At 59.0% G+C, this 25,683-nt stretch overlaps 9 protein-coding genes across 9 annotated transcripts, besides 6 other annotated features; 6 read left to right on the forward strand and 3 right to left on the reverse strand.

Annotated features, from left to right (window-relative positions):
• Positions 1-381: 381 nt before the first annotated feature.
• EKO05_0002391 (Translation machinery-associated protein 22) lies at positions 382-1,152 on the forward strand (the record flags this gene model as incomplete). The annotated part of the gene is made up of 4 exons (XM_059635901.1): positions 382-424; positions 472-491; positions 551-638; positions 716-1,152. The coding sequence occupies 4 exons, from the start codon at positions 382-384 to the stop codon at positions 1,150-1,152; spliced, it is 588 nt and encodes a 195-aa protein (XP_059491884.1).
• A 141-nt stretch (positions 1,153-1,293) lies between these two features.
• Positions 1,294-2,679, reverse strand: EKO05_0002392 (uncharacterized protein; the record flags this gene model as incomplete). Its single annotated transcript, XM_038944019.1, has 2 exons — positions 1,294-2,498; positions 2,577-2,679. The coding sequence occupies 2 exons, from the start codon at positions 2,677-2,679 to the stop codon at positions 1,294-1,296; spliced, it is 1,308 nt and encodes a 435-aa protein (XP_038793061.1).
• Positions 1,587-1,672: a tandem repeat.
• Positions 2,680-2,882: 203 nt separating the features above from the next.
• EKO05_0002393 (Serine/threonine-protein kinase smg1) lies at positions 2,883-3,234 on the forward strand (the record flags this gene model as incomplete). The annotated part of the gene is made up of 3 exons (XM_038944251.1): positions 2,883-2,912; positions 2,960-3,031; positions 3,082-3,234. The coding sequence occupies 3 exons, from the start codon at positions 2,883-2,885 to the stop codon at positions 3,232-3,234; spliced, it is 255 nt and encodes an 84-aa protein (XP_038793062.1).
• A 60-nt stretch (positions 3,235-3,294) lies between these two features.
• Positions 3,295-3,330: a tandem repeat.
• Positions 3,331-3,804: 474 nt separating this feature from the next.
• EKO05_0002394 (uncharacterized protein) lies at positions 3,805-5,291 on the reverse strand (the record flags this gene model as incomplete). The annotated part of the gene is made up of 4 exons (XM_038944003.1): positions 3,805-4,528; positions 4,804-5,000; positions 5,049-5,147; positions 5,193-5,291. 4 exons carry the CDS (start codon positions 5,289-5,291, stop codon positions 3,805-3,807), a joined length of 1,119 nt encoding a protein of 372 aa, XP_038793063.1.
• Positions 5,292-6,155: 864 nt separating this feature from the next.
• EKO05_0002395 (uncharacterized protein) lies at positions 6,156-8,438 on the forward strand (the record flags this gene model as incomplete). Its single annotated transcript, XM_038947494.1, has 1 exon — positions 6,156-8,438. One exon carries the CDS (start codon positions 6,156-6,158, stop codon positions 8,436-8,438), a length of 2,283 nt encoding a protein of 760 aa, XP_038793064.1.
• A 277-nt stretch (positions 8,439-8,715) lies between these two features.
• Positions 8,716-8,750: a tandem repeat.
• A 50-nt stretch (positions 8,751-8,800) lies between these two features.
• EKO05_0002396 (RNA helicase) lies at positions 8,801-15,427 on the forward strand (the record flags this gene model as incomplete). The annotated part of the gene is made up of 1 exon (XM_038947495.1): positions 8,801-15,427. The coding sequence occupies one exon, from the start codon at positions 8,801-8,803 to the stop codon at positions 15,425-15,427; it is 6,627 nt and encodes a 2,208-aa protein (XP_038793065.1).
• A 393-nt stretch (positions 15,428-15,820) lies between these two features.
• Positions 15,821-15,881: a tandem repeat.
• Positions 15,882-16,028: 147 nt separating this feature from the next.
• Positions 16,029-16,084: a tandem repeat.
• A 493-nt stretch (positions 16,085-16,577) lies between these two features.
• On the reverse strand, positions 16,578-21,522 carry EKO05_0002397 (Vacuolar protein sorting-associated protein 8; the record flags this gene model as incomplete). Its single annotated transcript, XM_038943997.1, has 2 exons — positions 16,578-20,545; positions 20,598-21,522. The coding sequence occupies 2 exons, from the start codon at positions 21,520-21,522 to the stop codon at positions 16,578-16,580; spliced, it is 4,893 nt and encodes a 1,630-aa protein (XP_038793066.1).
• An 87-nt stretch (positions 21,523-21,609) lies between these two features.
• Positions 21,610-21,677: a tandem repeat.
• A 257-nt stretch (positions 21,678-21,934) lies between these two features.
• EKO05_0002398 (uncharacterized protein) lies at positions 21,935-22,855 on the forward strand (the record flags this gene model as incomplete). Its single annotated transcript, XM_038947496.1, has 1 exon — positions 21,935-22,855. The coding sequence occupies one exon, from the start codon at positions 21,935-21,937 to the stop codon at positions 22,853-22,855; it is 921 nt and encodes a 306-aa protein (XP_038793067.1).
• Positions 22,856-23,470: 615 nt separating this feature from the next.
• On the forward strand, positions 23,471-25,665 carry EKO05_0002399 (uncharacterized protein; the record flags this gene model as incomplete). Its single annotated transcript, XM_059635902.1, has 5 exons — positions 23,471-23,602; positions 23,651-24,199; positions 24,370-24,680; positions 24,727-24,999; positions 25,134-25,665. 5 exons carry the CDS (start codon positions 23,471-23,473, stop codon positions 25,663-25,665), a joined length of 1,797 nt encoding a protein of 598 aa, XP_059491885.1.
• Positions 25,666-25,683: the final 18 nt, after the last annotated feature.

Consider the following 25,683-nt stretch of genomic DNA (forward strand, 5'->3'; position numbering starts at 1 on the left):
GTGTAGGGAGTCTGGGAGTCTGCGTGTGATGAAATCCATCAGACTCCCATCTGGACCACCTCCAGAGCCGACTGCACTCCGGCACCCTCACCCAACAACAGAGAGAGCAGAAAGCAGCCCAGCTTCTTACAGTGCAACCCATCCCAGTCGGTCATGGGCTGCGGTGTTGTGGAAAGCACCGTCAGACCCCTGCAACTACCCCGCCATGACCTTTGGTTGCCTGCCCCACCATGCTTTCTCGCGTCTCGCCGCAACTCTCACCCACCGAAGCCTCCAGCCTCATCCACCGAAGCCTCCAGCCTCATCCACCGAAGCCTCCAGCCTCATCCACCGAAGCCTCCAGCCTCATCCACCAAAACCTCCAGCCTCATCCACCACATCATGTCTGCCGACACATTACCGATCAAGGTCACATACTGCGGAGGTTCGTACAACGCGACCCGCCTGGAAGCCGTGGCTAACGAGGAGCAGTATGCACGCTGCCACCAGAAGTAGGTACGGCACCAGCACGCATCGAGCGCGGGCGCCGAGCTAACCGGTGTTGTGACAGTACTGCGAGTTCGGCGGGACGACGAAGAAGTGTGAGGAATGGCTAGCGGACGAGCATCCCGCCATGCACGAGGTGCTGTACTCGCAAGGTACGAGCTCTGCACCGGACCCCCATGCCACCCATGGACGACGGCTGGTGTGTGCACGACCCGCTGACGCGCCACAGAGGCGCTCGCGCAGAACCTCTCCTCGCTCTCCGTCGAGGCGCAGAAGCGCGCGGAGAAGGACGCGGTCAAGAAGGCTAACAAGGCGGCGTCGGCGGAGAAGCGCGAGGCGGAGACGCGCGCCTCGTCCAAGATCATCATCAAGCGCATCGAGCGCAACAAGCGCAAGTACGTCACTGCCGTCTCCGGCCTGGAGGCCTTTGGCCTGGACATGAAGAAGGTGTCCAAGGACTTTGGCAAGAAGTTTGCGACGGGCGCTAGTGTGACGAAGCTGCCCGGCGGCGGCGAGGAGATTACCGTCCAGGGCGATCTGAGCGAGGACATTGAGGACTTCTTGGTCAAGACGTACAAGGAGGTCCCCGAGGACAACATCGAGTTGGTCGAGGACAAGAAGAAGTCCAAGGGGGAGAAGGCCGCGGCGAACGTGCCTGCGCAGTGAGGATGCATGTGGGAAGGGTGTCGTGGACATGGTCTAGGAGCATGGGCGCAGACGTGAAATGATGCTACACAGCTGAACCGCATGAGTGCTTGTACCTACTCGTCCGTCCCGTGCTGCGTGACGGAGCCCGCTGAAGACCGACTACTCGGACGGCTCCGACTCCTCACTGGACCGCCCAGCCACAGGCGTGGTCCCCAGACTCTCCAGCCCTCTCTCCGTGATCAGTTTCCTGTCCCCGCTCGCCGGCAGCGCAGGCAGCCCGCTCTCCACCCTCGCCTTCTCATACTCGTCCCCCGTCTTCTGCAGCTGCTCCTGCAGGAACGTCTTCCGCTCCTCGATCCGAACCCTGTCCGCCTTCAGCTCTTCAAGTTTCCGCAGAATCAGATGGCGGCGCTGCTGCATCGCGGCGGAGTCGGCGTGCAGGCGCTGCAGCACGTCGTCGAGGTCGGGCAGCGGCGTGATCCTCGGAGGCGTCTTGGTGCCGTCTGGGTGGTCGTCGTAGTCGTCGTAGCCGTCGTCGACCCTGTGCCCGTACCGGCCGGCGCGCGCTTGGGCCGCGGCAAAGGCCGTGTTGCGCTCGTCGTCCGAGTCGCTCGAGCCGGAGCCGGAGCCCTCTGCGTCGTGGATCAGGGCGGCCATGTCTGCGCGCCGCTTGCGCTGGGCTTCGCGCTCGGACTTGCGGCCGAGCGCGATGCGGCCGTCTTCTACAAAGTCGTCGAAGCCCTCGGCTAGGTCTTCGTCGTCGTGGACGAGGCGCGTTTCTGCGTACTTCTGCTTGGGCCGCACCGAGATGTCGTTGCGGTGCTGCCGGAAGTCGTCTGAGCCCGCGTCGTCCGAGGCCCACGGCCGCTCTGCGTCGTCTTCGTAGGCTTGTTCTTCCTGTGCGAGGCGCTTTCGCCGTGCCTTTTTCTCTTCTATCTCGGCGGCGGAGGGGATGGCGGAGGGCAGGTCGACGGGCAGGTCGACGGGCAGGGTCGCAATGGGGCCAAACTTGGAGGCAATGTCGAGCGCTCGCGACTCGGCCTCTTCTTCCGCAGACGGCTTCAGGTCGCGGGGTGTGGTGGGCGTGGAGCTGCGCAGTTCGGCCATGTGCTCCTGGCTGTACGACGGCCGTCCCTCGTCTTCCGAGACAGCTGCGCCCTGCACGAGCGGCGACCTCGCGCGCAGCTGCGCACTCTTCTCCAGCGCTATGCGACCGAGGTTCGACTTCTTGGGCGTCGCCACGCCGGCCTCGCTCGACTCGTCGCCCTCGTTGGCATCCGACTCGGCGGGCCCAAAGGAAATGCGCAGCGACGAGCGCTTCTTGCCCTTGCCCTTGCCCAGCGCCGGGCGCTTCACCACGGAGACTACACCGCGAGTTAGCACGGGGCGCCTACGGAGGTCAGAAAGAGGAGCTGGCAGTTTGCGACGGGGTGCGGACTTACGGGGCTGCGGAGCTTCGTTCTGCGAGCTGTTTGCGCTGTCGGCCGAGTCGTCGTCGTAGGCGCCCACCTTGCGCGCAACGCGTCCAGAGCCTGCGCGCTTCATTTTGCAGTTTCTATCCGTGGCCGCCGTGGAGAGCTTCGGCGGCGTCGGCGTGGACGGGCACGTTCAGGCTCACGAGACCACTAGCGTGCTTTGCGCGCCAAGATGTCGAAACGCTCGACGACGCAGGCCCGCATCCCAGCTCGACGACCAGCTCGACACCCTCCCGTGCCGCTTCCTCATCCCGCGCAACCACCTTCGCCAGCATGCCTCAAGCACAGCCCGAGCTCAAGAAGGTGCGTCTTCCGCGCCGCCCGGCAGAGCGCCGACTAACGCTGAGCAGTACCTCGAGAAGCGCGTTCTCGTGCAGCTGAACGGCAGCCGCAAAGTCATGGGCATCCTGCGCGGCTACGACGTGAGTGCTGCCCGCCACACGCCAGCGCGCCGGCCTGCTGACATGCCCAGGTCTACCTCAACATTGTGCTCGACGACGCATTGGAGGAAAAGGCCGGCGGCGAGAAGGTGCGCATCGGCATGGTCGTCATCCGCGGCAACGCCGTCGTCATGCTCGAGGCCCTCGACCGCATCAACCAGGACGTCCCCAAGATCGGCCGGTAAGCCCAGGCCACCCACCGGCCGCACACGTGCGTACGAGCGCGCGACACTCGAACACGGCCGCGACGACGACGACGACGACGACGACGACGACGACGAAGAGCAAGGCATCAGGCTGGGCGAGACTCGGCCGGCTTTGCAGGGTCGCAGAGGAGATGCAAACGGCGTTTAGGCGAATGAATGGCTTTGGGTCGGCTTCCCTGTCGGGCGTGGAGAGGAGCTCGAGGCCCCAAGTCGACATCATGGTCTGTCACCGGGCGACGCAGAGGATACCACATCGCACCGTTCTTACTTCCCCTGGCGGGTCTGGGTGCCAGAGGTTTCGTGTAGAGAAAAGTGGACGTAGCGGCGAGCTACCCAATATACTGCATTGAACATGACGGGGCGCTTCAACCCCGTCACCAACATTGTTTTTTACTTTTTCTGGTCTTCCCCTTCACCGCACTCGCTCTTCTCACCAAGCCTTCTTATCCATCGACACCTCGTCACCTCGTCACCTCATCTCTCGCAGCAAATCGAAATCACCTAGTCAGAAACACAGGTAGGAAGCACGGCGCACACGACCCGCCACGCCTACAGCTTCGCCTTTCCATCCTTGGTATGCCCGCGCTTGTACTCCTGCACCAGATCCCACGCGACCTCGGCGTACGGCTTCATCATAGCGCCGTAGTCCTTGGCCTGTGCACTGCTCGCCTGCCTGACCGCATACCGCGCCGCGATGCCCTGCATGATGATGGTGTTTCTGTACGTAGCAAACGCGTCCCCCCACGTCAGATCCGGCCGCGGGTCCCAGCCTGCGACCTCGCTGTACCAGTCAATCAGCTGCTCGCGCGAGGGCAGCCCCGGTGTGGCGTTGGGTTGGAATCCCTCGTGTGCGCGACCCACCGACTTGGCCTTCTCCGACGACGCCGTCAGGTACGGCGCCAGCACGTTGTTCAGGTCCGACAGCGGGTGGCCGATGGTGCTCATTTCCCAGTCGAGGATGCCGATGACGCGCGGTTCCGTCTTGTGGAAGACGACGTTGTCGATTTTGTAGTCGCCGTGCACAAACGTTCCTCGGTCCGCGGGCTGCGTCGCTGGGTCGCTGAAGAAGGCGACCATGTCGTCTTGGTGCGGGATTTTGCCGACGGGCTCGCCGGTTTCTTGGTCCTTGGTCGCCGCCTGCGCTTGCGAGATGGTGTTGAAGGTTGCGATCTGCCGGTTGTAGAAGCCAGAGGGTTTGCCGTAGGTCGAGAGGTGGACGGCCGAGGGGGACACGCGGTGGAACTTTGCAAGCGTGATTATGGCAGAGTGCCACCTGTGTTGTGATTAGTATAAATAAACGCAGTGATGTACAAACAAACGCAGTGATATAAAAATAACGCAGTGATATAAAAATAAACGCAGTGATCAATACAATAAACGCAGTAATCAATACAATAAACGCAGTAATCAATACAATAAACGCAGTAATCAATACAATAAACGCAGTAATCAATACAATAAACGCAGTAATCAATACAATAAACGCAGTAATCAATACAATAAACGCAGTAATCAATACAAATAAACTCGCGAGTGAGCTCTACCTACATCTTCGTTCGCTCCTCGGGCGTCACGCCTGGAATGGCGGGGTCTTCGAAGATACGGCCGTCGAGGAATTCCATTATGTAGAAGTCACTGCCTATAACGCTTTCATCCTGGCAGAGGGCGTAGGCCTTGGGGACGGGCACGTCGGTCTTCTCGAGGGCGTGGATGATGCGGTATTCGCGGTCGACTTTGTGTGCCGTCTACGAATCGTCAGTGTATCCTGATGGCATGCTGTGCTCAGCACGCACCTTGGAGAGAAGCTTGCCCGGGGGCTTCTTCCTCATGACGAATTTCTTGCCATTCTTGTCGGTGAGCTGGTAGGTTGGGTTGGATTGCCCATAGCCGAACTGCAATGCTTAGCTCGTGTCACGCCTGGTCTTGTGTCCGCTTACCTGCTTGACGTCAACGGGCACAGCAATTTCAGGGACATGGGCAGTGATGTACCGCTCTAGTGAGGGCACGTCTATGGGTTGTCGCACGTTGCCGGCCATTGTGTGGAGCTGTGAGGGTGGACATTTTGGGGCGCGTTGAGGTCATGTAGGTCGAGATGCCGAGGTAGGTCGCAAAGCTGGGGTCGATCGCCGGCGTGGGGAACCTCGAGCCGGCCGACCACAAGCCATGTTGTCGACTGACGCTTGCAATAACGACGAGCTCTGAGACATGGACGGGAGTTGTTAATCATGCTGAGATGTGGCAAACGTTGGAGCGCAATAGTGTTTCGATGCACAACAACAAGCCATCTGGCATACTTGACGACTCCACGCTCTTTGCTGAAATGAATCAAGTCATTCTTGACAGCATACCTGCTGTGTCTCTCCTCACTACGCCTCGAAAGACAGGTGAAGGAAATAGCACGTGGGCGCGCGTACATTGCGTCGCGTCTGCATCGAAGACTGGAAGGCTAAGGTGCGCCACGCGTGCAGCTGTCCATGACTTTGCCCTTCGTCAACATGTCACCTTGCACATGAACACGATGTGTTTGCAACCGCACTCAACACATGTAATCCAGCGCCGTCATTACTTGGTAGCGAACATTGCCCTCCCGTCAAAGCACAGGCTTCATCCTAGGCACATTGCGCGTCCGTGTCCGAAAAATGTGGAGACGTCATGGCGCAATGCCAGCATGGTTGACAGTTGAAGAGTTGGAATTTCTATGCATGGTTGTCGACGGTGCTGTAGACGATGTTGTAGACGATGTTGTAGTCAATGTTGTAGACGATGTGATGGACGATGTTGGTATGACGGTTGGGCGGCAACCGCCACACGCTGCCCCCCCTGCATAGTCAACAAATACACGGCAACGCCATCCCACGGAAGCTTGTACAACGGCAACAGCATCGCGCACTCCCGCCAGCATGTCGGGCTTTGGTAGCTCCATTAGCACGCCGCGCCGTCTCAGGCCAAATCTGCGACCGGCAGAGTCGTCGCCCAACCTGACCTTCTCCGCCAGCTCCATGGCACGACAAGCCTCGCTCAGCGCACTCACCGGCGCATCGCCCTCGCCCAACACCATGGCCGACGCACAGGACATCGACATTGGCGACCTGGTCGACGTTCCCGGCGGCATGCACGGCGTCGTCAAGTTTGTGGGCAGCATCCGCGGCAAGAAGGGCGTCTTTGCAGGCGTCGAGCTGAGCCGGGCGTTTGCCTCGCGCGGCAAGAACGACGGCGCCGTCGAGGGCACGCAGTACTTCACCACCACCACGCCCGGCTCCGGCATCTTCCTGCCCGCCCACCGCGCCCTCAAGCGCGCGTCCGGCACCTCGGACGACTTCCCCCCGACCCCGACGACGCCCTCGTACGCGGCCAACAGCTTCAGCCTGTCCACGACGGCAAAGCCCAACTTCAGCCCCAACGCGCCCTCGGCCTCCAAGGCGAGCTTCTCGCAGTCCCTCGGCCCCGGCGCCCGTGCCCGCCGTCCCTCGCTCTCCCGCCCCGAGTCCCCGCTCCGCAAAGCCTCCAACCTGGCCCCTCCCACGCCCGGCCGCAGCGGCAGCGTCACGCCCTCGCACTTCTCCAAGAGTGCCATTGGCGCACCGCCGCGCTTTGCGAGCCCTGCGCCCCCGCGAGGTGTCGGGGTGCAGAAGCCTCGGACGCCAGGCCCCTCGCGCCCGTACTCGCGCAACACCAACTCTCGCCTGGGCCAGCACGACACCATCGACGAGGATGGCGAGGTCTCGCCCAACGGGGCGACACGCACAAGCAACGACTCCATGGCCAACTTCAGGTCCAGTCGCCTCGGCAGCCGGCCATCCTCCGCGCCAAACGCCGAAGTCCAGCGGCTGACCAAGGTCGTACAAGAGCGCGACAAGCAGCTCGAGGAGCAGGCGACAGCCCTTGCAGACATGGAAGCCACGCTCGCCGAGATCCAGAGCCTCATGCCCGAGGGCGGCTTCGAGCACGAGCCTGCCGAGTCCAACGACGTGCGGGAACTGCGCTCGATGCTGAGGGACAGAAATGACAAGATCGCCCTGCTCACAGCCGAGTTCGACGCACATCGAGCCGACTTCCGCAACACAATCGACACGCTGGAACTTGCAAGCACAGAGACGGAGAGAGTTTATGAGAAGAAGGTCGATGAGCTGCAGTCAGAATTGCACGAGATGCTGGCTCGCAACGAGGACGTCGAGACTGTGGCGATGCAGCTGAAGCAGCTCGAAGAGCTGGTGCAGGAGCTGGAGGAAGGCCTCGAGGACGCCCGCAGAGGCGAGGCTGAAGCTCGCGGCGAGGTCGAGTTTTTGCGCGGCGAGGTCGAGCGCGGCCGGTCAGAACTGCGGCGGGAACGCGAGAAGGCTGCTGAGGTGCTGAAGAGCGCCAACACAATGGTCGACGGGCCGCCCCCCGCTGGACAGAGAGAGCTCGAGCAGCGAGACGATGAAATTAGAGGGCTCAAGGCTATCATCCACTCGTTAAGTTCGGGCGTTCCAAACGATCACGACCGCTCGTCTCGAGAGGACTCCTCTGAGGAACTCAAGGCCGCGCAAGCCACGGCAGAGCGCCTCGAGCGCGAGAAGGAAGAGCTGCGTGGGCTTGTAGAGAGGAAGGCCTACCGCGAAGAGGAGTTGGAGCGCGAGCTTGAGAAGCTGAGGAGTCAGGCTCAGCGCGAAAGCGTCATCAGCAGTGCCGTTTCTGAACACACAGTAAAGCAGGAGCCGCACTCGACAACGAGAGACTCCAAGGACACGGCGGGAAGCTGGCGGGCGGCACCACCAGTTCGACGCGACCCCCCAACCACGCTGGAGCCTATGGTGGAGTCGGATGGATGCTCATCTGCCGCCGACAGCGTGCTGTGGTGCGAGATCTGCGAGACGGGCGGACACGACATTCTCAACTGCTCTGCCATGGGCGGCGATGCAGCGCACAAAGAGGCCGACTCTCACGATGGCAAGCACGATGTTGTCGAGGCACTGAGGAACCTCTCCGTCTCCTCTGAACATGCTCGACCTGCTGGTCTGACGCCTGCAAAATCGCCAGGTAACGCCCCCACCACGCCTCTGCCCATCCCCTCGTTCAACCACTCCAGCTCGTCGCTTGTGCCAGCCAAAGGCGCTGCTGTGGCGGACCCAGACAAGTGGTGTGCTCTCTGCGAGAACGAGGGTCATGACGTTACGGAGTGCCCGAACGAGGATGCTTTTTGAGGAACGAGTAGATAGGTTTCGTTTCAGCGATGATATCCAGGGTCGTTGTCTTGTTTATTTCTATGCCGATACCCAGTCTTGTCCCACAATGACTCTACTTGATGACCTGAGTGATGTTCGATGTCACGTGACGCGGCAACCTGGAGCTCGATCTCCGCTTCATAAAACTTCGATCAGTCGCCGCACGCACTTGCCATCAACGCAGGGCGCGCCCCGCACTCCACTCACTACGCCCACGACCTCCTGCACGTACATAATAGCAGTTGTGTCTCTCACCTGCAGATCCAGTTGCAGGTTCAATTGCAGGTTCAGCACGCCACCACTACACGCGCAAAGCGCAACTGGACGCGACAACCGGCATCATGGCGCAGAACCCCAACAACCTCGCGCAGTTCAAGTATGCGGCCATGTCCAACCTGGTCCTCCAGGCGGACCGTCGTTTTACATCGCGCCGTCCAGATGAGCACACGGGCGACCCAGAGTCGCTCGCCGGCCGCATCAACATCCGCGATATGGGAGGGCGGACAGCGCAGGACCGGGCACCCACACAGGCGAAGAAGCCCAAGGGGCTGGGGATAGAGCGAGGGAGCATCACAGACGGCGGCGACGTCCTCGAGCGCGAGCAGCGCAAGCGGAAGAGAGACGACGGGACGAGCGCTTTCGGCGCCACAGCAGCGGCAGACTTTAACATCGAGGGCCTTCGATACCGGCCACGAACGCCGGCGACGCGCAATACATTCGAGCTCATCACGACTATTGTGAGCAAGGCGCTTGGTGACGTGCCCGTATCGACCACGAGAAGTGCCGCCGACGCGGTGCTCGAGTACCTCAAGGACGACACCATGAAAGACTTCGACAAGAAGAAAGAGGTGGACGACCTGCTTGGCAGCTCCATGGGCGCGAAAGAGTTCAATGAGCTGGTCAACCTGAGCAAAAAGATCACCGACTACGACGCGCAGGACGACGACGACGAGGGCGACGAGGCAATGGCAGACGCTGATGGCGCTGAAAATGACGACAATCAGGGTGTAGCTGTTGTTTTTGACGACGAAGAGGACGACGACGAGGCCCAGAACTTCGAAGTGCGCGACGCCGACACCTCCGACGAGGAAGACGAGCAGGAATCCGCCGTCGAGCAGATCGGGGCCGACCAGGAGAACGGCGACGGCGGCTTCGCAGACACAGAAGAGATGATCATCCAGGGCGATGTCGCTGCTTCGGCTGACCGTAAGGCCGGTGCAGACCAGCTGATTCCCGCCCACGAGATCGACGCGTACTGGCTGCAGCGGCAGATCGGCGAAGTATACGAAGACGCACACACGCAGCAGGAGAAGACGCGGGATGCGCTGCACATCCTTGCGGGCGTAGCGGAAGACGGCGAGGAGAAGGAGCTGCGCGAGATTGAGAACGACCTCATGGAGCTCTTCGACTACGAGCACCACGAACTGGTTGCGAAGCTCGTCCTTAACCGCGACCGCGTTGTCTGGGTGACGCGATGGCGACGTGCTGCAGAAGACAACGACGAGCGCACGGCTGTTGAGCGGGAGATGAGGGCTGCGGGCCAGCAACAGATCCTGCAAGAGCTGCGTGCGCGAGAGACGGGTGTTAAGACAGAGGACGCAGGGCAGGGCAAGATGAAGTTCAATCTCAAGGACATCAGCCTGCCGGACTCCAAGGACGTGGACATGGAGGACGCTTCTAAGCCGGATGGCATTGTCGGCGGATTGCAGCCTAACAGCCGTCTGGTGAACCTCGAGAACATTGTCTTCGACCAGGGCAACCACCTCATGACCAACCCCAGTGTGAAGCTGCCGCAGGGATCGACACGAAGACAGTACAAGGGGTATGAGGAGATCCACGTCCCCGCACCAAAGGCGAAGCGCGACCCCAACGAGCGTCTGATGCCTACCTCTGAGCTGCCAGACTGGGCGCGCGTGGGCTTCGGAAACTCCAAGTCGCTTAACCGCATCCAGACTAAGTGCTTCCCAACGGCGTTCAACGACGACGGCAACATGCTTATTTGCGCCCCTACTGGTTCTGGTAAGACGAATGTAGCCATGTTAACCATGCTCCGCGAGATCGGCAAGCATCGCAACCCGCAGACAGGCGAGATTGCGCTTGACGACTTCAAGATCATCTACATTGCCCCCCTCAAAGCTCTGGTCGCTGAGCAGGTCGGCAACTTTGGCAAGCGTCTGGAGCCGTACGGCATCAAGGTCTCCGAGCTTACTGGTGATCGTCAGTTGACGAAGCAGCAAATCGCCGAGACTCAGATCATTGTCACGACGCCTGAAAAGTACGATGTCATCACACGCAAAGCCACCGACACTAGCTACATTAACCTCGTCAAGCTTATCTGTATTGACGAGATCCACTTGCTGCACGATGAGCGTGGCCCGGTTATTGAGAGCATTGTCAGTAGGACTCTCCGCCGTAGCGAGCAGACTGGCGACAACGTTCGCATTGTCGGTCTCAGTGCCACCCTCCCCAACTACCGAGACGTCGCCAGCTTCCTCCGCGTGGATGCCGACAAGGGCCTTTTCCACTTTGACGGCACCTTCCGACCGTGTCCGTTGAAGCAGGAGTTTATTGGTGTCACCGACAAGAAGGCCATCAAGCAGCTCAAAGCTATGAACGACGTCTGCTACACAAAGGTGTTGGAGCAGGTTGGAGAACACCGCAACCAGATGCTGATCTTTGTCCACTCGCGAAAGGAGACGGCCAAGACTGCAAAGCACATCCGCGACAAGGCGCTGGAAGAAGAAACAATAGGCAAGATTCTGCGATCAGACGCAGCCAGCCGGGAGATTCTGCGAGAAGAGTCGGAGTCTGTGCAAAATGCTGACCTTAAGGACCTCATGCCGTATGGCTTTGGCATTCACCACGCTGGAATGTCGCGAGCAGACCGTTCGACAGTTGAAGATTTGTTCGCAGACGGCTCCATCCAGGTCCTTGTCTGCACTGCAACGCTGGCCTGGGGTGTCAACCTGCCAGCTCACACTGTCATCATCAAGGGCACACAGGTATACTCGCCCGAGAAGGGCAGCTGGGTAGAACTCAGCCCCCAGGACGTGTTGCAGATGCTTGGCCGTGCCGGTCGACCCCAGTACGATACCTACGGAGAGGGTATTATCATCACAACGCAGGCCGAGATCCAGTACTACCTATCCCTGCTGAACCAGCAGCTGCCGATTGAGTCGCAGCTTGTCAGCAAACTGGTCGACAACCTCAACGCTGAGATCGTCCTCGGCAACGTCCGCAACCGCGACGAAGGCGTGGACTGGCTTGGGTACAGCTACCTCTTCGTTCGTATGCTGCGCTCGCCCGGCCTCTACCGCGTTGGGCCCGAGTACGAGAATGATACAGTCCTAGAGCAGAGGCGAGTCGATCTCATCCACGCTGCAGCACACATCTTGGAGAAGTGCAGCCTGATCAAGTACGACAGGAAGACGGGCGCACTGCAGGCGACCGAGCTGGGAAGGATTGCGTCGCACTACTACATATCCCACAACTCGATGATGACGTACAACCAGCACATCCAGCCCGGCATCACCGCCATCGAGCTCTTCCGCGTGTTTGCCCTGAGCGAAGAGTTCAAATACATCCCCGTTCGCCAGGACGAGAAGCTCGAGCTCGCCAAGCTCCTCGGCCGCGTGCCCATCCCCGTCAAGGAGGGTGTTGAGGAAGCGCAGGCGAAGATCAACGTGCTCCTCCAAGCCTACATCTCGCGCCTCAAGCTCGAGGGTCTGGCGCTCATGGCCGATCTAGTCTACGTCACACAATCTGCAGGCCGTATCCTGCGCGCCATCTTCGAGATCTGTCTCAAGAAAGGCTGGTCGCAGGTAGCCAAGCTGGCTCTCGACATGTGCAAGATGGCTGAGAAGCGCATGTGGCCTACCATGACGCCCCTGCGACAGTTCCCCACTTGCCCACGGGACATCGTGCAGAAGGCGGAGCGGATTGATGTCACCTGGCCGAGCTACTTCGGTCTTGACCCCCCTAGCATGGGCGAGCTTCTGGGCATGCCCAAGGCCGGCAAGACCGTGTGCCAGCTTGTCGAGAAGTTCCCGCGGCTTGAGATTGAAGCCACACCACGACCGGTGACCAGGTCTCTGCTCAAGCTGGAGCTTGCCATCAGGCCGGACTTTGTCTGGGACGATGCCCTCCACGGTGCTTCCGAGGCGTTCTGGATTCTCGTCGAAGATTGCGACGGCGAGCAGATTCTGTTCCACGACCAGTTCATCCTCCGCAAGGACTACTCCCACGGCGAGATGAACGAGCATCTGGTCGAGCTGACCGTCCCAATCGACGAGCCCATGCCGCCCAACTACTTCATCACAGTACTGTCGGACCGCTGGATGGCCTCGGAGACCAAGCTCGCCGTCTCCTTCCAGAAGCTTATCCTGCCGGCCAAGTTCCCCGCGCACACACCGACGCTCGATCTCCAGCCGCTGCCTGTCTCAGCGCTGAAGAGGAAGGAGTACATGGCGCTGTACGAAGACGTCAACCGCTTCAACCGCGTCCAAACTCAAGTCTTTAACTCGCTCTACACCACCGACGACAATGTGCTTGTTGGAGCCTCGGCAGGCATTGGCAAGACGTTCTGTGCTGAGTTTGCCATACTACGCCACTGGGCCAGCGACGCTGAGAGCCGCATCGTCTACCTGGCGCCCTTCCAGGAGCTCGTCGACAGCCAGTACAAGAACTGGAACGCGCGTTTGTCTGGTCTTAGTGGGGGCAAAGATGTCGTCAAGCTCACTGGCGAGACTACCGCAGACCTGCGACTTCTTGAAAAAGGCGACCTCATCCTGGCCACCCCCTCGCAGTGGGACTCAATCTCGCGGCAGTGGCAGCGAAGGAAGAATGTCCAGAGCGTGGCGCTCCTCATCGCGGACGAACTGCACATGCTGGGCGGCTCAAACGGACATGTCTACGAGATTGTAGTCTCCCGCATGCAGGCCATGGCCGCTCAGCTTGAGTCGAAGCTGCGCATCGTCGGCCTCAGCGTGTCTTTGTCCAACGCACGCGACATTGGAGAGTGGATCGGCGCCACCAAGCACACCATCTACAACTTCAGTCCTGGCGTCCGCGCGGTGCCGCTTGAGCTGAAGATCCAGACCTTTACCATTCCCCACTTTCCCTCGCTCATGATGGCTATGGCGCGGCCGACGTACACTGCTATCACGCAGATGTCTCCCGACAAGCCCGCGATGGTCTTCACGCCCAACCGCAAGCAGACCCGCTCGTCGGCAGCTGATCTCTATGCTGCCGCCGTTGCCGACAACGACGATGACCGCTTCCTCAACGCGCCGCTTGAAGACATCCAGCCGATCCTCGAGAAAATCAACGAGCAGTCGCTCGCTGAGTCGTTAACCCACGGCATCGGCTACTTCCACGAGGCGCTCAACTCGTTCGACAAGAAGGCCGTGCAGCATCTGTTCAAGGTCGGCGCTATCCAGGTCCTGATCGTGTCCCGCAACTCGTGCTGGGAGATTGACAGCAGTGCCCATCTCGTCGTTGTCCAGGGCACCCAGTTCTTCGAGGGCCGCGAGCACCGCTATGTCGACTACCCCATCAGCGAGATCCTGCAGATGTTCGGCAAGGCTGGCAGGGTCGGCCAGGACAAGTCGGCCAAGGGCGTGCTTATGCTGCCCGCCGTTAAGCGCGACTACTTCAAGAAGTTCCTCAACGAGGCGCTGCCGATCGAGAGCCACCTGCACGACTACCTGCACGACGCGTTCGTTGCTGAGATTAGTGCAAAGACGATCGAGTCTACGCAAGAGGCCGTCGACTGGTCCACATACACCTACTTCTACCGCCGTCTGCTGGCCAATCCCAGCTACTACAACCTCCACGACACCTCGCACGAGGGTTTGAGCGCCCACCTGTCGGAGCTTGTCGAGCAAACGCTGAAGGAGCTCGCCGAGGCCAACCTCCTCGAGCACGACGAGGACGAGGACGCCATCACGCCGCTCAACCCTTGCATGATCGCGGCGTACTATAACATCTCCTTCATCACGATGCAGACGCTCATGATGTCGCTCAATGGCCGCACGAGCCTGAAGGGCGTCCTCGAGATCATCACCGCTGCCACCGAGTTCGAAGACATCCAGATCCGTCGCCATGAGGACCACATCTTGCAGCGCATCTACGACCGCGTGCCCTACAAGATGCAAGAGCCTAACTTCGAGACGCCGCACTTCAAGGCCTTTGTGCTGCTGCAAGCCCACTTCTCGCGCATGCAGCTGCCCATCGATCTCGCGAAGGATCAGGAGACGGTCATCCGGAAGGTCCTTACCATCCTCAGCGCGTCCGTCGATGTCCTGTCGTCCGAGGCCCACCTCAATGCAATGTCCGCCATGGAGCTCTCGCAGATGGTCGTCCAGGCCATGTGGCAGAAGGACAGCCCGCTCAAGCAGATCCCGCATTTCGACACCGACACCATCAAGGCGGCCGCCAAGTTCGGCATCAACGACGTCGACGACTTTATCAACGCCATGGACGAGGACGAGAATCCCGACTACAAGCAGCTCATCGCCGCGCTCGACGTTGACCAGCGCCAGCTCGCGGATGTGGCCAACTTCACAAACAACTACTACCCCAACATCGAGCTCGAGCACGAGCTCGTCGACCCGGAGGACATTGCTTCCAACAGCCCCGCCCAGCTCCGCGTGCGCATCACGCGCAACATCGACGACGACGACGAGCTCAAGGCCGACGTCCACGCGCCCTTCTACCCGAGCGAGAAGAGCGAGAGCTGGTGGCTCGTTGTCGGCGACCAGAAGGAGCACACGCTGCTGGCCATCAAGAAGGTCACAGTACCACGCAAGCTGGAGACGATGCTGGAATTTACGCTCGAGAAGCCCGGTGCGCACGAGCTGACGCTGTACCTTGTGTCCGACTCGTATCTTGGCGTGGACCAGGCGCCCACCTTCACCGTCGAGGCCGCCGAGGGCATGGAGGAGGATAGCGAAGAGGAGGAAGAGTAGTGTATAGAAGTCTCACGGTTAGGCGTTAAGGTATCTGCTGTACTATAGCATACGCATTATTTACTTGTTGAAAAAGTAAGAAGACATTTCCAATTTCAATACCTCTACCTCGCAATCTTGATTGGCACTACACTGCTCGGCCGTGTGACCAAAAAAAAAGGCAGTGATCCAGTGCGTAGTCCTGACGCTATGGCAAGAGGACAAGCACTCGTTATACATAAACAACCAGTACCTGTACCCAGCAGCAGCCTCCATCAAGTCATCTACTTCCTTCCGTCTACCCAGCACCAATACCGTCCGTCAGCTCCGTTTGCGCCGCCGTCGAACAACAACAAGACTCCGCAAGCGAGGCGGAGGAAGGAAAAGCGCACTAGCCATCTATCATGTCATTTATTCCTTCCTTCCTTCCTTCCTTCCTTCCTTCCTCCCTTCCTTCCTCCCTTCCTCCCTTCCTCCGAATCAAAATCCGTAGATCCAGAGTACGAGGACCAGACCTACCCGTCAACGCACCCGACTCGTCTAGCTCGCCTAGCTCTGTGGAAAAAACGCGGCCGTCCAACTCCAATTCGAGAGCGTGTGTAAGGAACGAAAAGCCGAACGTATGTAGAATGCAGAATGCAGAATGTAGAATGTAGAATGTAGAATGTAGAATGTAGAGGGCGAAACGTAGAACGCAAAAGCACCTCCAGCTTCTCCGCTGCACTCGCGCAGCGTCCTTCACCCACCTGTTGCGATTTGATCGAGAGGAGAGATGCGCGTGGCTCCGGCGTTGCGTCGTCGGGTCGTGTGTGAGCTTCTCGCTCGCGCAACGTCTGGGGTTGTGGATCCTTGCGGGGGCGGGAGGACGGGGGTGTGGTGTCTCCTGGGTCTGGCTTGGGTTGTGGGAGGGAATGCTTGGATGGGTTCGTGCGGAGTGAGTGGCTGTGTGAAGTGGGTGTTTAGGCTGTTCTTCTGCGCTGGCTGCTGCCTTGCTTTGATGCACGTCTTGTGCTATGAATGCTAGCAAGCAAAGACAAGTGATGGCCTCTTGCTTTTCTATTACTTACTTATAGAGCGCTTAGTTCTAGCGTAGATGGACAGATAGATGTGTGAATGCCTCCAGGCTAGGCTACAACTTAGATCGCTGAACTGCTTTGATATATACATGCAACTACTCTGCGCAAAGCGGACATTTGAGCCGTCCGTCCGCGCCGCTCTTAGCCTCGACACACGTCTTGTGCCATAAGTGCCGGCAAGCAAAGATAATTAATGGACCCTTGCCTTTCCCATCACTCACCTGTTCGCCCTCCTCCTCCTCGCTCTGACTTGCGCTCTTCTGCTTTCCCTTCTGGCTCCCCCTCCTCTCAGCATGCCACTTCGCATCCTCTTCTTCAGCGCGCTTCTTGACCTTGGCTTCTTCGGATCGCTCCCAGGCGTCCCAGATCCCCGCTCCAGTGCCAGGACCCCACGCGCGTCCTCTGCAGCCTTCGCAGACCTGGCCTCGGGGCCGCCACCCACGATTTCGCCTCGCAGCAATCTCCTCGACGTTTGCGAAGCCTTCCCTGTCTAGGAAGCTGTTGGCTAGGCCGAGGATGCGCTCTTCGAAGGTGTATGCGGCAAAGATCTCAGCCAGGACGGAACGCAGATGAGTTAGGGAGGGAGAATAAGTCGTGCTTGCGCGGTGGAGGAAGGCGCGGAGGATGCGGAGGAAAGACGGGTTGGTCTGAGCTTGGCTGACAGTGTGCCGCAGAGGTGGGCGGCCAGAGGAAGTCGCCGAGACATGGGTAGCGGGCTTCGCCGGGGGGACGGTCGTGGAAGCGAGCAGAGCTGAGAAGGTCTGCTGAACAGAGTCACGGAGATGTTTTGTGATGTTCGCAGTGTCCAGGGTCTCGGCGCTTGAGGTCGCAGGGATGTCTGTGTCGGCTATGGCGGTTGACGTCTCCTTGATGAGCTTGACGACAGTAGAGATGAGGTCGAGCCAGAGGACCTCGTCAACCGCCAGATCCTCCTCTCTGACTTCCCCATACGCCGACTTGCGTTTGTCGACGGTGTGTGTGGTGGATCTCGTCTGCCCTTGACACAGCCAGATGCCCACCTTGACATACTTCTGTATGTCTTCGAGCAGGCCGCACACAGCCTCTTCGGCATTTGTAACATCAGGACTGTCTGCCGCGGCAGCGATGAGGCCAGTGAGTGCGGTCTCGAGCGTACCGAGGTGCTTCACAAGGCGGTCCATGGCATTCTCCGCAAGACCATCGCGCGCCAAGAGGACCACGGCAGCGTCGATGACGCCAGACTTCTCCAGTGCAGGAAGGACGGGATCGAGCTTTAGATCGCCCGACTTCAAGAGACCGACAAAGTCAGCAACATGGCCGCTGTTGTACGTACACATGAGCTGGACGTAGCGCTCGACGAAGCCAGATGGCAGACTCTGATCGATGGCAGCAGTTTCGCCGGCCTGTGTTTGCTCAGGTTCGATCAGTGCGCGCAAGTAGTGATATTGTGCGTCCTGGTTGTCTTCGATGGCGTCGAGAACGGGCTCCAGCAGATCGGGCGCATACAGCTTCAGTGTGACCGCAGTTTGCTCGGCGTCTACAGCTACAAGATCTTCGGCACGACCCAGGATGACCTGCTTGACCTCGCTAACCTGCTTCTTAGCCAGGCCTTTACTGGGCCTAAGCACGTCGCTGATGCAGCCGAAGACGGCCTCTTCGTCCTCACTGTCAACGAGGTAGGTCTCGACGAGCTTTGCATACTGCTGCGCGCTACGGTAAATAGACTTCAGTACGCGATGGAACCCAGCCGTCTCGAACATCGGTACCATGCTTTGAAGGTTTGGTGGATGGTGGATCGTAAGCAGGTACTCGACAGACAATTGGCAGTCGTCTTTGACAACATCGGTAGGATAGCTGCATAGGCCGACGAGGATCTGGTGGAGCGAACTGCCCGGCAGCATAATGTACTGTGGGTATTTCGGCAGATTCCGTGCGACGAACATGTAGAAGTAGATGATGTCTTCGGCGCTAAAATCCTCCGGCGTCATGATGCCAAGCAGTATGTTTACAATGTACTGGCGTGTCGGCGTGAGCGTCTTCCCACTCGTCTGCATGCCATTAGACGTTTCTGCCTCGCCATTCAGGAAGCTGTCCTCGAAAGCCTCATTGAGCATGCTCATGAAGCTCGAGGCGTCAAATTCAAGGATGAGGTGCAGATATGGAAAAGACGGTTCAGGGCTGTTGCTGCTCCGTGTCAAGCAGACGGGCCCTGAACCAGGCGGCCACTGCAGATTCTTGCCCGAGAACAGGAATCGGTACATGTCTTTCTTCGCACTGTAGGCTTGCTCGTCGTCCATGGATGCGCCACCGGGATAAAAGCGTCCGGTGAAGGTATATGCAAGGTAGGGGAATATCTTCCTGGCCGAGGTCACGAGGACGTTGTCAGAATCATCAAGCTCGAAATCGATCAGCTTAATCAGATCCAGAATATTCGTGAGCGGCGTGATGAAGTCACCGATAGTCTGGGTCCAGACGTGGATCAGTGCATCGTACAGCATATATTGCTGGCAGATAGTCGTCACCTCATTGATGTCAAGTGTATCAGTGCTGAGGCGACAGATCATCTCCTCGACCTGAGACCCGCGGTTCACTGAAGCGTAGAACGTAATGAGGTCTTTGAGAACATCCGGGGGCACTTCTTCGATCTCGCCGTCCAGGATGTAGGGCTCCAGCGTTTCAAAAAAAGGCTTCCCAGCAGAGGCATCTTCAAAAGCCTCGTAAACATCTTCAAACAGGAAGTCCAGCTCCTTCATGCTGAACAGAGCGGAGAAGCAGACCTCGGCGAGCTCTTTGAGTCGCGCTTCTCTCGCATCATCACTCTTGTCGTTCTGCGCGAAGGCGAATTTGAGCGAGGCGGAGATCATCTCGAGAAGCTTCTCGCGCACTAGTGCGTGTCGCGCCTTGTCATCCTCCGGGAGCCCCACTGTGAGCTTGTCAGCGTCACCGACGTAGTAGGACGTGGCAAGTCCAATAGCAGCGATAAAGTCGCCCTCCTCCATGAGAGCCACCAACCGATCAGCCCAGTTTGATAGTGTGCCGATGGAGACATCGTTAAACCCCAAAAGGAACAGCCGACCCTTGTACGCTCTGAAGCTCATATAAAAAGCATCAGCGACAACGCCGTGTAGTGATGCGTCTTGCTCGTCATGCTGCTCAACCACAGGCCGCAGCTGCTTTGAGAACAGGTCCGAGTGGTACACGTGCTTTTGCAACAAGTCGAAAGAGTCTGTGGTGCGCAGGGTGTTGTCTTCGAGAATGAGGAGACGCTGGCTGATGGTCAGTACGCCGAGCACTGACCTGCTCAGCCACTGCACAGCGACGATGGCTTCTTCGGCTCGCCATCGACTCCGCGGCTTGAAGCGCAGCTCCGGAGGCTTCTCCTTCTCGGTTGGGGGCGCAACGAAGCTGTCGACGTCTAATACAGTCAGGATGTTCGACCAGCAGTATACCAATTTCGTTTTGGAAACCGCCTTGGCAGGCTCGCCGGTCAAGTGCTTCAGCTTGACAGCAGGAAACCAGGCCAGGCAGCCGCTCATTGCACTGTGGAGGGCGACCTCTTTCGGCCGCGGTGCCTTGTGCTGTGTCTGCGCAACAGGCGTTGTGGATACAATGACCAGCAGGTATGGTGTGAGCAGCGCAGTCAGGCCCATGACGTCAGTTGGCTGCTCGACATTGCCCAGTGGCAAAGGCGCAAAGGCGAGGACGGAGCTGGGTTTCCTGGGCTTCTCCTGAGATTTGGCCGAGAGAGGGTATCTGCCTAGGATTCGAGTAATCTTGACATTCCGCGCGATGGACCCAAGCCCACGGGTAGCTAGATGCGAGAAGGCCATACCGCCGTCGTCGGCAGAAACCAGCGCCGTGTGCCGCGTACCGAGGAAGCCGAGGTGGAGAATGGCTACGCCTGAAACGTGACCGTCGGACTTGTTGTCGTCTAGGCTGGCTCGGTCGAGTGGGGGGATGTGGAGGAAGGGCTTCGCTGGCTTTGAAAGCTCCCAGGTGAAGATGTGGCCTGTTGCATGGCCGCCAGCAATGGTGGAGTGGTCAGCAGAGATGGCGAGGGCGGTGATGGCGCCACACTCGATGGCTGAGTATTGTCAGAACAGTGGGATGGGCTCGGTGTAGACGATGATACGTACCCTTGGTGCCGGGCCCAATGATGGACTTCAAGACCTGCTGGTAGTCGAAGACGAGGATGAAGCCTTTCGAGGTACCCATGACCAGCGAGGCAGCGACATGGAGGCATGTCGGCCGGCCAAAGTTGCGCTTCCCTACCTCTGAGAAGAGCTGAGCGGTGATCTTCTTGAGCTTCGTCCAGCGGACCACCTCCCACGGTGCTTGGGGGGTGTCTGGTTCGTCGGGCAGCTGCCGAAACAGCAGGTTGCTCGATAAAGAGGACTGTCTGGAGTGCGCAGAGAGGAAGGCCGGCGACGCGCCACGCGGGGTTGCAAGTGGTGATGGAGACAGTCGAGAGGAGAAGCGGCGCTCGAAGGGCTGGAGAACGGGCCTGTTTGGGCGGGGGGAGTTGTACGAGTAGGCCACGCTGCTTCTGGGCGAAGAGACGAGCGAGCCCTGGATCGACGGGGTATCATCTGGGGTGGATGTCGATTCCAAGCTCGCTGGCCTGGCTGCCTGAGGCCGCGAGGACAGCTCAGACGTTGCGTTGAGCACATCTGGCGGTGTCTGGCGGCGTCTTGTCTTGGCAAAGGTCCATCCATTGTCGCTGCCATGGACAGACTCCAGCTCGTGTCCGTCCTGCAGCTCTCCCCCTTGGTCCTGCAGCTCTAGTACGTCTTGTAGCTCCTCTGCGCCCAGCTCTTGTTCGCCTTGCAGCTCTGGTACGTCTCGCAGCTCCTCTGCGCCCAGCTCTTGTTCGCCTTGCAGCTCTGGTACGTCTCGCAGCTCCTCTGCGCCCAGCTCTTGTTCGCCTTGCAGCTCTGGTACGTCTTGCAGCTCCTCGGCGCCCAGCTCTTGTACGTCTTGCAGCTCTTCACCGCCAGTGTCTATTGCGTCATCAGGGTCATTGTGAGCGCTGGTGTGGCCCAAGCCCGGTTCTGAGCTCATGAGGCTCGTCTGCTGTGGGGCATCGCTTCACACGAGCATTCGTGTCGTTGCGCACGGGGGTGTACAGTGGGTGGGTGCAGTGGTCGTTCGTGGTGGCTCGTGGTGGCTCGCGGTGGCTCGTGGTGGCTCGTGTGGCTCGTGGTGGCTCGTGGTGGTCTGCGCACGGCAAAGACGGCGGTATTACGACTACAAGCAGCAGCAAGTCACAGCACTGCGATGACCAGGAACCTGCAGCACTCCGACGAGCTATGGCGGCGATGCGGGAGTCTGCCTGTCCTTCAGGCGCACTTCGCAGATCGGCAGCCGCGGGCCGCCCAAGCTCGTGCGCACTGGCCACCTCGACGCGTAACTCGTAGCTCGGCCCCAGCTCGCACGTCGTCATGCACACGCTCGAGCATACAAACAACCCGCAATGCCTTCCATCGGACCCTCGATGCCGCCACAGCCCTCCAAACGCAGTCGCGACAGTGGCGACGACCGCTCGCCAAGCCCAGACACCAGCGACAAGCGCCGCAGAGTAGCTGGTCCAGCGCCTCCTGCTCGCACTGCCGGCCCTGCACTGCCACCAAGCGCCGCCTCGCGGTCAAGCTCTCCAGACAGCGATGCCGGGCCTGCTCCTCCGTCGAAGCCCGCGCGCGTCATGGGCCCTACCGCGCCTCCAGCTGCCCTCGACCAACGGCCGCCAAATCCACTTTCAGACGACTCAGACAGCAGCGACGACGACTTTGGGCCTGCGCCGCCCCCAGCAGGCGCTACGTACAACACCGATGCATACGCAGAGGATAGGCCCGCCCCATCTGCATTTGACACCGATCCACATTTCGCAGAAGCGCCCAAGAAAGCGCAAAGAGACGACTGGATGACCATGCCGCCCACGCAGGACGATCTCGCTGCACGCTTAGACCCAACAAAACAGCGCGCGCGAAAGTTCAACTCTGGGAAAGGCACGGGTGCTGGCGGAGGGATGAGCAGTGCGTGGACGGAGACGCCCCAGCAGAAGCTCAAACGCCTGCAAGACGAGGCTATGGGTATTACTACCTCGTCTGCGACCACATCCACAGGCGCAGCATCAGGATCAGGGAGTGGGCGGAGCAAGGAGGATGAGCGGCGCGCGCGAAAGATGCGCGAGAAGATCGATGCAGCGAGAGGGAAGAGTCTGGTCGAGCAGCACCAGAGCAAAGCAAAAGTGGAGGAAGACGACCCCAGCAGGAGAGTGTTTGACTACGAGAAAGACATGGCGGTGCAGGGCAACCTCAATCACAAGCAGAAGAGGGATATGCTGAGCAAGAGCAAAGGATTTGGCGACCGGTTTTCTAGCGGAAGCTTCCTGTAAGATTCAAAGCATGGACAGGCCTGCGCAGTGCGGGCCAGTATATCCATCTATCTGGACCGGCCGCATTCCAGAAACAAGAAAGCCGGAAGACGGCTTGGGCAGAACAGGAGGAATTGTCGCGCTTGATACTATGAAACGTCATAAGAAGAGCAAAGCAGTCCGCAAAGTCAGGTCCGAGGCACACTTACTTGCGGTGGCCCAGCCCACTTCTCGTAAGGTAGATAGTAAATGCCGAGGCTGAGTGCACCCCCACGTTTGCCAATCTGGCAGTTGGTAGACTATCTCGTTTGCATGCCGCCTCAGCATCTCGATTCGAAATTGAACCCAAGTTGACAACCTTCCCATAGCCTGGTTGGCAGCGCTCGTACGACCAAACTTGGCATATCCTACGCGATGGGCTTCTGCAACTCGTATCGAGTTTATGCGTGCGTAAAGCTCAGGTTGGGCAGGCGCATGACTTAAACGTGACATCACTTCGCAAACTGGCCACTGCGAATCCGCGGCCAATCGAAGTCATCCATATACTCTGCGCGTACCTCTTCCTGCAGCGCAAGACTGCGTTAAAAGAGGTCGTCCAAGCCCCGCATTACATCTGCCTGGGTTCCCGTGCAGGCGATGAACCCGCCGACAGCCCCCAATCTGCGGCAGCTGCTTCCTGCGACCGGCTCTCGGCCATCGCGACCCCCCTCGCCAACAAGAGCGCACAGGACCGTGGCATGCGAGCCTTGCCGTGTCAAGAAAACAAAGGTATGTAAAAGCAGCACACTCACCAACATGGCTTGCTGAGTGTCAAAGTGCAACCGCGAGCAGCCCGCCTGCGGACGCTGCCAGAGTCTGGACCTGCACTGCGAATACGCAATTGGCCCTTCTGACACCAGCCGCAAAGCCGCGCTCCAGAGAAGACTTGTAGAGGTGGAGACGGAGAGGGACAGCCTACGCGACCTCCTCAAGTTGATCCAGACGCAGCCAGATGATGAGGCAGCCGAGATCTTTCGGCGCCTCAGAGTGGACCGTGACCCGCTTGGTACACTGCAGGCAATCGAGCAAGCAAAGATACTGCTTCCCAATCCTGATCCCATGTCCCAATTCCAGGGCTATCCGCAGATCGAGACGCTCGACGCAGCAAGTGCACGGCTGAGTCCGTTGAAGTTGCGCGCGAGGCCATGGACAACAGTGGTGGGCGACGGCATCGTGTCAGCACTCATCTCCAAGTTCTTCATCTGGGATGGCGCGTATATGCTTCCGTTCATTGACCGCACTTGCTTTGTCCGCGATATGAAAACTGGAAATGTGCGTTCCCAGTTTTGCTCACCGTTCCTCGTCAGCGCCATTTGCACTTTACAGGTATGTTCAGCAGTGCCGTTCGTAGCGCCTGGCCCGCGATTTGGAACACCCTTGCGGCAATCTAGGTCGATGGCCTGGTGTGGTCTGGAAGAGTACTGACTGTACGGTGTGTAGTCTGTAAGCCTTATCCTCTAGCTCTCGTACGGGTGGCATGGCTGAAACAACTGCAGCACTATTCCGACGACGTGAGGAAGATCAACACAGTCACGGGGCAAAATCTGCAGGAGTCCTTCTTCCTGGAAGCCCAGCAATACTTCCAGCTCGAAAACGACCGGGCATCACTGACCACTGCCCAAGGCTTGCTGATAATGTTCATGGCAAGCGCCTTTCTCAGCCGCGACGGGGCAGCACCCATCTATCGGAGCCTGGGCTACGACATGATTGACCGTCTTATGATCGAGGAAAAGATAGCATCCACAACAGACGAACAGGAGAAAAAGGCATACTCCACTGCTGTGTGGGGTATCTACTGTCTAGAAAAGTAAGCCTGCCACATATTCCTGCGAGCGTGGCCCTGACGAGTAAAGCATAATCGCAAACCTGCACAACAAGCGACCAGAACGCCGTGTCCCAAACATACCTCGTCTGTTTCATAGGAGAAATGCAACGTTGGGTGATGTTCTGGAGAACGTGGACATCCTTGGTCAGCCGTACACGATATCCTCGTACCGTCCTGCATTCACGCCGGGCGTTCTCAACGCCGCGTGCGACCTAGCCATCGTACAAAACAGCATCATAAACTATAATCTCGACGTGCAAGAGCTGATTATTGACGACGACCTGAGCACCCGCAGAGAACAGTACCAAAGCCTGCAGGACTGGCGGAACGCTCTACCGCTGAACCTTCGAGATGAAGAGAACAACACACCCGGGACAGTTTTCCTAAGGCAAGTCTACATTTGGATTGTCTGCTGCTTCAGCTCACTGTCTACAGCATACACCGCGACGTGATCGCTTTGTTCCTTCTACGACCGCTGGACCCTGATGTGTGTCTTATGGGCGAGACGACAAGCCAAATTCTTCGCGTCGCGCACTGCCAACGCATCATTTCCCTTGTCGAAACCCACTTCCGCGACCAGCTGGCCGGTGACTACACAATCTTCTTCCTTGCGGGGCTGTTCCACGTCTGCCTTACGCTCATCCCCTCGCTCGCATCCTCCGTCAGCTCAGACCTATTCACTCGCGCAGCTATGCTGCTGCATCGTACCGTCGTCGATCTGCCCGGCATGCGTCAGATTCTCCGCGGTGTTCAGGCTGTGGTTTGGGGCATGAATAAGAGCCTTCCACAGGGGGCGAAAGCGTCGTTCGAAGGCCTCAAGGCGCCGGCAGACTCGGTAGAGGTGAACCGAGAGTGGGGTTTTCCGCAGCTCGAGTACCTGCAGAGCGAGCCTGGTGCGGCAGTGAAGGACCTGCGGGGCATCCAGGGGAGCTTGGGGAGACTAATTGCGATGTGGGAGGAGGCGTAGGATGTTCAGAGCAGACAA

The sequence above is a fragment of the Ascochyta rabiei genome, chromosome 3 (genome assembly GCF_004011695.2).
Source record: "Ascochyta rabiei chromosome 3, complete sequence".
Lineage (NCBI taxonomy): Eukaryota > Fungi > Ascomycota > Dothideomycetes > Pleosporales > Didymellaceae > Ascochyta > Ascochyta rabiei.